The following is a 13,199-nucleotide window of genomic DNA, read 5'->3' as shown; positions in this document are numbered from 1 at the left end:
CAAAAAGTGAGATAGTAAGAGGTGTAAATCACTAATACAACAAGAAAGACCTTAAAAATAGAATAAAATCTTATTATTTTATAGATCTTAAACAGACAACTTGCCTAATTAATCATAATGTATTTATAATAAACTATTTATTTTAAGTTATTTGATATAAAAACTTAATTTATATCCAGAAACAATTTCTGGAATATAAGTAGGAAAATGTATAATGTTCTAAATTTTAATTAGTCTCTTTTCTTATTATCTCTCTCATACTTCATATGAGTCAAGGTAAGCAGCACTTTAATGCAGTTGAAATATCAAGATATTGAACATTCCAGTTACTTAAGTGAGCCTCTTTAATGTCTTCACTGGATGCACAAGTGTTTGAAATATGTTGTAGTTAAAATTTGAAATAATTTAATTTAAAAATATAACTTATTCAGAAAGATAATGATAAATTACAATAACATTTAATTAATGATTTACTTATACATGGTTTAACTCTACTTCCTAAGACATCATATGCATATATGATGTTCTAAAGTACCTGTTAGTGAGATTAGGGCAGTGGCTTTCCAGAATTTAGTCCCAGAGCTCAATTCCCAGGACAAGTCTTTCAAAACTTTACTGTCTTGTATTCTAACACACTTTCCCAATATTTTTAACCCCCCCTCTCCTATGCACACTCCATTACTTTAGTATGACAAATTTGGGGGAGATTTTGCATGGAGACCTAAACATACAGATCCAGTACGCTCTCTTATTTTCTCTAATGAATGGTAATTATTTGGTATTATGTTTCTAATGGGCACTGCAGAAAAACCTGTCCCTTCTGTGACATGAAAAATGGCCTGTTTACTTGCATGCCTTCAAACTCCCTCTGTGTAAGGGATTGGGAACAAGACCAGCAAAACTTTAATTCTCTATTTGCCAATTCCAGTAGCAAAAAATGTTTAACATGAGAAAGATCTCATTGTCTGTGAATCCATTAAACTGTCCATCACTTCATGGGTCTTGTACTCCTCTCAAAATATAGTCTGCATTTCTTCATTTCCATTTTTCTTGTAAAACTATTATGCTTTTTATGATCTTGTCAATCAGATTCTTTATTTGGTTTATTCTAAGTGTCTTTTTATTTATAATACCTTCTGATGGAAACAAAGGCTTTTGCTTTCTCTTAGCAATGTTGATGCTGTTAAATGACTTTAAAATGTTGGAAAGGGAGAAAGCAGACCATTAACCTACTGAAGTGCCTTGGTATTAGGTTAAATACACATTTCTCCCCTTCTAAAAATAAGTGTATGAAAATTGGTCTGTTGGACTTATTCTAATTGTATATTCTCAAAATTGTAAAATTAATTTCTTGAATCCCTTTGTCATTTCAGTTTTGCTCTCTTCACAGTGTCTCTTTCAATAACTTTCAGGAGACAGAATTTCATTTTTACTGTGTGGATTTAATATGAGTTGCATGTTTTCATGCTAACAGGGATTTTGAGATGGGTGAGCTACTCAAATGTAATTGTACTTGTTTAAACTCTTTCCAGGTACACCCACCTTTATGGAAGCATTAGCAGCCAATGGTACAACCAACATCCAGACATCTGTGACAGGAGTGACAACCAGCAAGCGAAGGTTTATTGATGACAGGAGAGATCAGCCCTTTGATAAAAGGCTGCGTTTCAGCGTGAGGCAAACGGAGAGCGCCTACCGGTACAGAGACATTGTTGTCAGGAAACAAGATGGATTCACACACATTTTGCTATCAACAAAATCGTCTGAAAATAATTCATTAAATCCAGAGGTCAGAACAATTCTGATTTTGGGAGGGGAGGGGAATTTGAATCCTTACCTTTTTTCTGCTTGTTATTCAGGCACAAATGTACACAGAACACGATACAAGTTCTTACTTGCAAGGTGTTATATGTACACTTGACTCTGTTTGTAACTCACTTGCATTTAATAATTCTGTTACCTGACCATGTTGATGTGTACTGTCTTTTAAAAGATGTACAGTGATTTACAAAGTGCAACTTGAAAAAACCTTTAGCCTCAATTAAGGTTCTTTTTTTTTCTGTATTGGTTGCATATGCCATCTGCTGTCCAAATTACAGAAATGCTGAATGAGTGCTTTAGTTACAGATCACACCTAATAGATCTTTCCTTAATGATTTAATTATCTTTGTCTAATTACATTTTTGAAATGCAAAGCTTCTAATACATTAACTTCCTTTTTTTTGGATAATGAAGGAAGTTAACTTTTCTAATAAGATGGTTGAGTGGATCCTAAGGAAAAATTGAAGTTGTTGAAGGGTCTCATAGGGGGAGGAAGGGAAGAGAACAGCATGCTGCTTTGTAATGATGAATTAAAATGATTCTTATGAAATTTTTATTTTCAGGTAATGAAGGAAGTCCAAAGTGCACTGAACACAGCAGCTGCAGATGACAGTAAACTTGTGCTGTTCAGTGCAGTTGGTAGCATTTTCTGCTGTGGTCTTGATTTTATTTATTTTATACGACGTTTAACGGATGATAGAAAAAAGGAAAGCACTAAGATGGCAGAAGCTATTAGGTATGTATGGCTGTCTTCAGTCATCTGATGGGTATTGTTCATCATATGGCCTGGCTTGTTCTATCTTTATTTCAGAAGCCTCTTATTCAAAAATATCTCAGACATTCACCAGTTACATTATAGTGTGCAGCACTCCTTTATGCTTCTTGTCCTTTTCTATTTGGGTTGTCATTTCATGCATTTTTAATTTTAAATTTTAACTGTGAAAACTGGGAGTATTGCAATACTCATGCAGTTAAAACCAATATTAAAATACTTCAATAGCCTTAGGGTTTCCAGAAAACAAATTTAATACACCAAAATTCAAGATACGTATTGAATTAGTAAATTGATATAGTACATTCAGAGAAGTGGAATGATGGATATTTTAGAGGAGTAGATTAATACTTGTGATTATCATCCCAATGCCAGGTACCAAAACTAACATTTAGACAAATTGATCTGAACTATTACCAAGTAGAAGAAAATATACGGAAAAAAGTATGGATCTTGGAGACACATTTTAGTAATACAAACAAGTACATTTGAGCATTGGTTTTGAGATCCTGATCTCTTGCATTCTTTCCGAGTACCTATATTCTTTCAGAGCTCTTCTTCTGTTCTTGTTATCAATGGTCATGTTTCTAAAAAAAGGCCATGGCCATGTAAAATCTGTTTCATTGGAGGCACAGTTGGTTCATAAGGATGATTATAGTTATTTTTATCAAAGGAAATTCTTCAGTCGTTTCATGTAAAAATTGCTTATGCAGTGACTTCAGATATGGCCAGAAGGTTTTAGCACTGAGCTTCTATCACTATTTTAGTTTGGGCCCTTCCAGAAACCTGTTTTTTCACCTAATATTCATTGTAATAAAATGGGCAAAGGTAACTTAAAAGACTTATAGACACGTACCCTCCCTTTCAAATAAGGTATTTTTCATGTATATTCTAGAAATGGTCCTCTCTGGGTTATTCAGACATGATTAAAATTACCTTAAGTCTCTGGATGGGATGTTTGTATGATGCATGAGATGGTTTAGATTTGGGGTTTTTGCATTTAGCTATTTCAGTTCACTAGAATGAGTTAAGGAGTATGATAACCTTTAGTGCTGAATGCAATATAGTAAAATTGTTCTGTTTTGCAGAAATACAAAAATTCGTAACACAGATAGGGAGCAAACTTTAAAATTACCTGTGCATGTATTCATACACACGTGACTGTTTTTTCCTAAGAAGGTTTTGGAGGCATTACTGTTTGAGAACAGAGAAGCATCAATATTTTGTGGGTACTGGAATGAATTGCCATTTTTTGTTGTCAATGAGGATGAGAATATGCATATGCTACCTAATAGTGTAGTACCCAGAGCATTATTACTGACCAAAAGATGGGAGATGGGGACATTTACAGATGTGTGATATGGGATAATAGAGCTCTACTATTAATGCTCGTAGTTTTTAAAAGCAGATTTATTTGTTAAGAAGAGCTCCTCAAGGAAGACCAATAATGCTTTGGCCATCTTCATTTGTACCTTATTACTGTCACTTAAAAACACAGGTAAATACCTTGTGCTGATGCCATACATAAATGCAGTGAGGATCAAGCAGGGCTGTGCCACAGCTGTGGCACCCAGAGGTGTGGAAAGGCTGCAGCCTTATCTGGGAGCTGTGGGACACATGGATGTACCAAAGCGCTGTATCAGCTGATGCTTGTAGAGGGGTGTTAAATCTGCACCTTCCCAACTACTGTGATGGGTTGGGCTGGGAGGAATGGTAGGCTTTTACAGAACCAAAAAATGGTTGAGGTTGGAAGGGACATTTGCAGGTCATCTTGTTCAACCTGCTCAAGCAAGGTCACCTAGAGCAGGTTGGCCAGCACCATTTCCTGGGGTTTTTTTTAAATCTCCCAAGACTATGAGTCCATGACTTTGTTGGCTGCCTATTTGGTCACCCTCACAGTAAGAAAGTGTTCCTGCTGTTCAGAGGGAACCTCCCGTGTTTCAGTTTGTGCCCACTGCCTCAATGTGCACCACTGAAAAGAGTCTGGCTCTATCCTCTTTGCATCCCCTTTCAGGTACTTTTACACTTTGGTGACATCCCCTGAGCCTTCCCTTCTCCAGCCTGAGCATGCCCAGCTCACTGAGTCCCTGGGTCACCTTGATGCCCCTTTGCTAGACCATCTGGAGTCTCCCTTTCACTGAGAAGTCCATAATGACGCTGGGGCTGAGCAGTGGGGCAGGATCAACTCCTGCACACTCCAGACAACATTCCTCCTAAAGCAGTGCAGGATAGCACTGGCACACTGCTGGCTCAAGTTCAGCTTAGTATCCACTGGGAACCCTAGCTCAGTTTCTGCCAAGCTGCTTTCCAGCTTGTCTTCCAGCATACATTGATCCTGGGGTTGTTCCTTCCCGGGCACAATGCTTTGCACTTCCCTTGTTGAGCTTTAGGATGTTCCTGTCAGCTCATTTCTCCAGCCAGTCGAGGTCCCTCTGGATGGCAGCACAATCCTCTGGTGTATCAGCCTGGTTTTGTATCCTGAGCAAACTCAGTCAGAATAAGCTCTTCCCCATCAACCAAATCATCAGCAAAGCTGTTGAACAGAGCTGGACCCATCACTGAACCCGGGGGGTGCAACACTTAAATTACTGGCCTGTGCCATGAGTCACCACCCTCTGGGCCAGCCATTCCCACATTTTCCAGTCCACCTCACTGTCTGCTCATCCAGCTTATACATCGACAGCGCAACTCTGAAACTCTTATGAGAGACAGTGCTGAAATCCTCACTCTGAGCTCTGTGTGGACAGCATCCACCTCTCTCCCCTCATCCACCAGATATTACCATCTCATTGTGGAAGGTTATCAGGTTGGGTTTGAAAGTGATGTTACTGTGAAGATGAATTATTATGCAGTTTTCAAGGGCTGTTATATTTTACACTCTCAATATATGTAGTGAGCGCATGTTTCTGTTTCTCTTCAGGAATTTTGTGAATACTTTTATTCAGTTTAAGAAGCCTATCATTGTAGCAGTAAATGGCCCAGCCATTGGACTTGGAGCATCTATATTGCCTCTGTGTGACGTGGTCTGGGCCAACGAGAAGGCCTGGTTTCAGACACCATACACTACTTTTGGACAAAGTCCAGATGGATGTTCATCCCTTACATTCCCTCGGATTATGGGCCTGGCTTCTGTAAGTAGCTTGCAGGGTAGGGGCTGACAGCTTCACAGTTCAGTTGGGATAATTTATCCAGTGTGATTTCAAGACTTTTTGCCTTCCTGTGTTGTCTTTTTCTTAATTATTTTCTTTCTCTCATGAAAACCTTTCATGAGAAGCCACCCCTTATAGCTTTTCTGCTCCATGCTCTTACAACTTACTCTTCACCTGCATGCACAGAACAGAAAGCAGGCACGGGATTTAATCCCACCTTTGACCCTGATGGTGTCAGAAGGGTCATGTCCTGTGTCCCCAGACACACTGTCCCTGCTGCTGCCTCGTGGGGACCAGCCACAGGTGCCTTGCACTCAGCACAGCACCAGCGTGGCACTCGGTGTCACTGCACAGCAAGGCATTGTCACACCAGCCAGGAGCAGTCTTATGCCACTATGCAAAATAACTATTTCAGTTTCCATGCACCCCTAACAAAAAGCTATTCAAGAATCTGCAACCTATGTTATTTTCATATTGCTTAGTGTTCTTTCACTCTGTGTTCTTTGAAAACTCAGACCTATGTCCTATTCCAGTTTGGACAGTATGAAACAAGTGCTTGTGGCTACACCTGTTTTCCAAAATCACTGTTTGGTATAAAAGCCATTTTTTCCCTGTAGATATTTATTGATTTAAAAAATATATATTAAAACACCAGTTCTAAAAGATCTAATAGCTAATTGTGTCATATTTGGATTTAGTTATTAGAAGAGATCAGAAAAGGTAACTGAAATAGATTAACAGTTATAAGAGTATCTTTAATATCTTAGCATGTTTCAAATTACTGATTGTTCCTTTCCCTTTTTATTTGGCCATCCATCCATTCATCCATCCATTCCATACATCCTCGTCCTTTAAAGACTTGTGGTTGTTACTTTTCATTTCTTTAGAAGTTGTACAAAAAACACAAGCTCTTCCCTAGTGCACTCTTTCATGTGTGTTTGTGAATGCTCTCATTCTTAAATAGAAAGATTTTAGTTGAAAGCATCCAGTGGTAACAATTCCAAAATGATCAGTGCAAAAAGGGGAAAAAATCCACTGTTTTTATAATATCCTTGACTCTCTGCAGCAAAGCAGTGTCTCTATGGGACAAAGCTGAACTTTACTCAGTACATTTCATGAAATATGTTCAGAATCCATACTGAAGACTTTGATATAGATATAGAAGATACATTTTTGAAGATATATATAGTAGATACAGAAGTATGCTTTTGTCTGTAAAAGAGAGAGAGAAGTCAGCAGGAAGATGTTATTAATGAAATGCAAAACATTCAGGGGAAAAAATATACAAAGCAAAAAATTAAGGCCTCTAAATGCATCATAATATTTTCTACAAATATATCAATTAATCAGGAGTAGCGCCACCCCTAACTCTTGTAAGTCAGTCTTAAAATGCAATGTTGTTAGCTGCAGCTATGTAAAAATGTTCCATTGCAAGATTCCTGGAAATATCTTCCATCTGGAGTCAGTCACCTTCTGTGGGTGAGCAGGTCTCTCATGGAGGGGGATTTCTTTTTCCCCCATTTTCAACCATGGGTTTATTCCAGGAAATTTGAAGCCCAAACTTTAGGCTTCAAAACTGATACCATCTTGGAATTACCAAGAATTTTAGAAGTGTCCCTGAACTTGGCTTTTGAGTTTTGAAAATAATATGTAAGACATTGAGGTGATGTCTATATGGGGAGATGTTATTATGAATCTGCCATGGAGCTCTTGCTCTGGTTGTCAGGTCCTAGATGTGAAGCCCAGGAGCTGTGTGATCACACATCACACACTGGGTCTCCCTGCCAGGCCCCAGCATGCCTGGCAGGATGTCTTAGCTTTTCTGTCAGTCAGGAGGGAAGCACAGTTCCATAGTGCCTGGAGTCCCTGTCACAGCCAGGGTCTGGGGTGGTCAGAGGCCAGCTGCCTCCTGATCATGGTGCAGGAGAGCTGAGCTGCTCCATGGCCCTGGTGCCTGTGGCCTTGCACCAAAGGACCCTGGTGAGGCTCAAAGTCCTCACTGAAGAGAGTCCAGAGGTCCAAGTGAAGTTCCTCTGTGGAAGGAGATGTTTTCTACTTAGAGTAGAAAGTGAAGGTTGCTAATGAGATTCTTAGTGAAATATTTTTGTCACACTCATTTCTATGGCTGTAGTATATTTCTTGGAAAGTAACCACCAAGTGAGTTAATTTTTACAGCAGGTACAAGGCATGATTATGATTAAAGCTTGTTTAGCATTTGGTCTCCAGCAGATGTTGTGTATAGATCAAAAGTGAAGATGCCAGAGCAAGAGATTTCCCCTCAAAGCCTGTCAAGTGAGAACATCAATGGCAATGCTCATTTCTTGTGAGACTTTATGCTAATACTGTGTTACAGCTGGCAGAAATAAGATAACTGCACCATTCTCACTTAGGGTGTTTCATGTTCAGGAGAACTCAGCAGTTGCAACTAAGTTTTAGGGGGGAAAAAGGGTTTTCTAGCATTGGTTTTTATCCTTGCAAAGATACATATGAAGAATATGTAGACCTGACCACCTGGCTTAAATGCTTGCCTGTCATAACTATCAGTTAGATTGACTTCGCATTTTGATCTTTCGTAGAAATGTTAAGTGGTTTTAAATTATGTTAGAAGATTAATTTTTCCCCAACTGTGTAGGAAAAAGGATTCAGTTTTTAGACAACCATGTGTACATCTCTGATTCTTATTTAGTATTTCAGGTTATTATTATTCACATACATTCTGGAAAATGAGAAGGAATGGTTAATGAACCTGTTTATTTGATACTGTGTTCACAGAAGGTAGAACTATAGGGTATAGAACTCGATCACAGTGCAAGAGATTTGGGTTTTTGTCAGCTAATATATGTGAATCAGAGTTTTCCATAGTAACTCTGAGAGATGTGCTGATGGTAAAATCACAGTAAAATACACTAGGAAGCTGCCTGGATTTTTTTCTTGCATTTCAAGTGGACTGGCAGTCAGGAAGCAAACTACCAGTAGAGCCCAGACTTCATATTTCGTTACAAAGGAACAAACAAGAGACTGCAGAATCTCCACATTGCTTCATGTGTAAAATGCAATACCAGGAACATGGTAGCACAGCAAATAAATAATTGTTTATGAAGTTAATAATTCATTATTTGAGATCCTTAACTGAAAGTTGCTGAAATAATTACCAGATGTTCCACTACTGGAAAATGTTAAAAACCTCAGTATTTTTGCCTCAGAAGTGTTACACCTGTCAGGTTTGTGTTTTAGAACAGCCTTATTTCCTATATTTCATCAATCCAGTAATGGCTTTGTCATATTTTTCAGTGGCAATAAGTCATTATGAAACTATAGCACTAATTTTTTTTTTGAGGCTGATTATTACTCTGATTTTTTTAATTTCCACTGCCTGTTTCCATGTAAATGTCACTGCAAACTGTATAAAAGGCTTCACTAAAGCTAGAATTAAAGTGGCTGTAGGACAAAACTTTAATGGGGAAATTGGTAAATAGTAAAGTGCATGATAATTACAAATCAAAAACATATACAGAACTAGAGAGAGGATCTTGTTGCATAGAAGGTGGTACTCAATTCTGTACCTTGAACCATGTGCAAGATCTTTTAAATATTGAGGGTTTTTAATAAGACTGCTATATCAGATACTTAAAGGATTTATCATTTCAGTATTGGACTGTTGAAGCAAATGTGAATGTTTATTTTCTATGAATTTGGTCAGAAATTGGAATACATCATTATAAAGGGCAAGCTGATGTATTCATTGCTGCTTTACAGATTGGCCAGGCATTATAACCTATTCCCACATACACAGATAACCAAGTCAGCAATACTGTAAGAAAGCCAGAGCTAACAAACATTCACAGCCAGGAAATGACAGAAGACATTTTCACATTTAACCATTAATCATAGACATCCACATTTCAATAACTACTGACCTAGTACTGCTTAACAACACGGACCAGCCAGCTGTAGGCCAGTATTTTTCTTTTTTAATTAAAAAAACTTGGAAGAGCTGTAATAAAACTATTTCAAACAGTGCAGGCATTTTTCTTATTTGTTTTGAACATTTTTCCTTTGATGAGTTTTGTCTCATTACATTTCATACCAGAAGTAACTTTTTATCCCTTCAGGCCAATGAAATGTTGTTCAGTGGAAGGAAGCTGACGGCGCAGGAAGCTTGTGCCAAAGGACTCGTCTCCCAAGTGTTCTGGCCAGGAACATTCACACAGGAAGTAATGGTTCGAATTAAAGAACTTGTCACATGTAATTCAGTTGTAAGTTTCCTTTATCTTCTTGTATTTTTATGATTAGATGAATAATTAATCTAAGTAGTACTGGACTGTATCTTCTTGTCCTGGGGAAAAAAAACAAGGGGTCTTTTCATGAAATGAGGACTGCATTATAACACAGCAATGTTTTTTGACAGATTTTTATGTATCTGTTTGGTTTGGGTTTTTTTAGGATTCTTTTTAAAGTTTCTATCTGATTCTTAACTATAGCGTACTGTGGCATTTGATAAGGAACATAAACTAAACCAGCATTGGATTTTTATAATGTAATTTGGTATTAACAGAGTTGCTGAAGTCCAACTTGGTCTAGTCAACAGTACAAACAGTTGCCCTAATATCTGCACAGAAACACAGAAATCTTGAGTGAGGTTGAGTTCTAATTTAAGTTACCAAGGAAATAAATACAGTCTTTGAGGTTGTGCTGGACTTTGTTTTATGAGTAACACGTAGTGGCTGTGTGTGCTACTGGCAGTTGCACAAGATGGCATCAAATAGTGGTAATTTTACTTTTCTTACAAGGAAAGATGCAGTACAAATTAACTGTTCTATGCACTAGAAATTTTGGATTTTAAAAGCAAATTATTCATTTTCTAAACAGAAAAAACAAAGAAGATTTTTTTTCAGTGTATTTTAAGTGCTCAAGAGCTCAAGATCTGGCCCCTTATTAGAGTAGTTTGGGATAAAAGTGTTATGATTAGCCTTCACTACTATGGCCTTGCACTTTCCTATAGTTACAAAACCATATATATATAGATATATTTTCATAGTTACTTTATGATTTTCATTATTTTCATTCTTCTGTGCACTTTTAAATTGTGCTGGTATAAGGCAAAGGAAATTTTGTGGGATGGCACAAGGCAGATGAGTATGAGAAACATTTCTTACAGTCATAGTAATGAATTGATAAGCTTTAGTTGATAATCAGCTCCAGCATTTGTCTATATAAACCTGTTACTTGCCCATAGAAGCACCTGGAAGATCAGTTCTCAGGCAATACTAACCCAACTCCCCCTTTTTTAACTTTGGCCCAGGTACTTGAAGAATCCAAAGCTTTAGTACGGAACATCATGAAGGTGGACTTGGAACAAGCAAATGAAAAGGAGTGTGAAGTTTTGAAGAAAATCTGGGGCTCAGCACAAGGGATGGACTCAATGTTAAAATATCTGCAGAACAGAATTGATGAATTCTGATGAGATGCCCGTGACACTGGAATTGTATTTCTTGGACATCAGGGCAAGCAAAATAAGCCCATTTAAAAAACCCTTATATAAACTAACCCCTTGCTCAGCTTGGGAACAGGAGTGGACACACACCCCCCTTCCCCTTTTATTGTCAAGGGGTTTAAAAGTACTGTATCTCTTAAATTTGAACAAAACTCCTTTCTCCCTGATTGTTACATGCAGATGTATACACACACAAGTGTATGTGTGTGCATATATCTATATATGTCTTTTATATATATATATTTATATATATATATAGATATAAATGTAATATGTGTGAGAGTGTGTATGTAGACACACACACACACACACTAGGTTAAAAATGATAGAGTGCACTACCAAACATCTCTTTAAAAGCTCTAGTTTTTGTTATCTTTGGCTAGTACTGTATCAAATAGAGAATTCATTAAAAAGTGAATGGTGTTGCATTATTTTCTGTGTGGCAGGGAAGTCTGGAGTAATGCTTTTCTTTTTCATGAGAATACAGAATTGAAACGGGTATTAGCCAGCCCTTGCTTTCTCTGCCCCATGAGTCAGCTTAGAGAGAAGGTATTGTCTCAGAAGAAGGTTGAAATACCTCAAGTAATGGAACATTCTGAAACTTTGGGGTAAATAAACCCTATTATGCTTAAATCACACATATCCCCAAAAAGAGAGTGTGCTCAGGATTAATGCTAAGGAAACACTCTGTTATTTTTTGGGGGGGAGGTATGGAGGGGTGGGAGGAAGGGGCAGGAATATGTCTGATTCTTACCCAGACAGCATGAAGAAACCACTGTCTCTTAGGGAAGGGAATGAGGGAGAGCCAGAGGGAAATGGAAGGGGGAAGGAAGGAAAACAAAACAAAACAAAACAAAACAAAACAAAACAAAACAAAAAAAAAAAAAAAAAAAAAAAAAACAACACAAAAAAGCTTGTTTTGCAGTATTAGTGAATCACTGAATATCTTATGTATGAATATCCTAAGTTATAAGTTAGTTTTAGTGGGTTTTTAAAAAGCCTCTTTGGGTTGTTGTTTGTTTGTTTGGGGGTTTTTATTTGTTTATTTTGGTTTTTTTAATAACTACATAAGTGCTCCTGTTGCTGGGTGAAAATACTACTTTATATACAGTTTGGGGGGTGTTTTTGGTTCTTTTTTCCTATTTGCTGGTTTAATTGATGTATTACACCAAAAATGCATTTTATGTTCATAAATTTTAGGTTCACTTAGAATATATTATTTAATAAGTTAAAATTCTTTTGGCACACTATTAAGTAAAAAAAAAAAAACCTCTTTAAAAAAAAACTACCTTATATTAGATGTTTAATGTTCTTTGTCTATGCTTTTTTATTATTTGAAATATACACTATATGCAGTATGGTGTAAAAGAGTGCCCTGTGTAAATAGACCTATTTTGCATTCCTTTCAGGAGTGGTTATTGATTCCTGACTGCAGATATCTATTATTACTTGGGTATCTGTGCTTGCAATCTTATTGAATGTATTATTAAGAATGAAAATGAAATCAAACCTTATTTTTGTACAGTTTTGAACTTTTTACTTGGAACTGACCCACCTCCCCTTCCCAGTGGAGAGCTGTACAGTGTGTAAATCTGCCTTTACCTTGAATTGGTACAGTATTTTTGCATCTGTGGGACCTACTTCTTTGTTCTAGTAGTTTGAACTATATATAAACTGTACAATCTGTAAAGTTTTTATAGAATAAATATTCAGCTGTGAAAACTGGTTAAATAAAACTAATATTTCTTAACACATTTTAAATGTGGTTCTCTCACAGAGTTGTCTTTTTCAAAGACACTTCCATTCTAGTTTTGAAGTTGCTGAAATAAATCTTGTAACTTAGAGGCTTTAATATTTGTTTAATTTTGTTTAAAAACTCTTAATTTCCTTCAAATTAAAACTTGAATATTAATTTATTGATGTAAATTTTATGTAAGTTTTCTCTAACAGGAGGTAGATGGGG

At 37.0% G+C, this 13,199-nt stretch overlaps 1 protein-coding gene across 2 annotated transcripts in view; it reads left to right on the top strand.

Annotated features, from left to right (window-relative positions):
* Positions 1 to 12,997, top strand: part of CDYL (chromodomain Y like) — a 105,098-nt gene extending 92,101 nt beyond the window's left edge. For both annotated transcript variants that reach the window (XM_059472881.1, XM_059472890.1), the window contains 5 exons: positions 1,533 to 1,789; positions 2,385 to 2,557; positions 5,514 to 5,724; positions 9,855 to 9,998; positions 11,045 to 12,997. In XM_059472881.1, coding sequence (XP_059328864.1) covers positions 1,533 to 1,789; positions 2,385 to 2,557; positions 5,514 to 5,724; positions 9,855 to 9,998; positions 11,045 to 11,203 — 944 coding nt within the window. In that variant the 3' untranslated portion in view covers positions 11,204 to 12,997. The remainder of the gene's footprint in view (positions 1 to 1,532; positions 1,790 to 2,384; positions 2,558 to 5,513; positions 5,725 to 9,854; positions 9,999 to 11,044) is intronic.
* Positions 12,998 to 13,199: the final 202 nt, after the last annotated feature.

Source organism: Ammospiza nelsoni, chromosome 1, assembly GCF_027579445.1.
Source record: "Ammospiza nelsoni isolate bAmmNel1 chromosome 1, bAmmNel1.pri, whole genome shotgun sequence".
In the NCBI taxonomy this organism is placed as follows: Eukaryota; Metazoa; Chordata; class Aves; order Passeriformes; family Passerellidae; genus Ammospiza; species Ammospiza nelsoni.
This window is presented reverse-complemented; position numbering and strand designations above follow the sequence as displayed.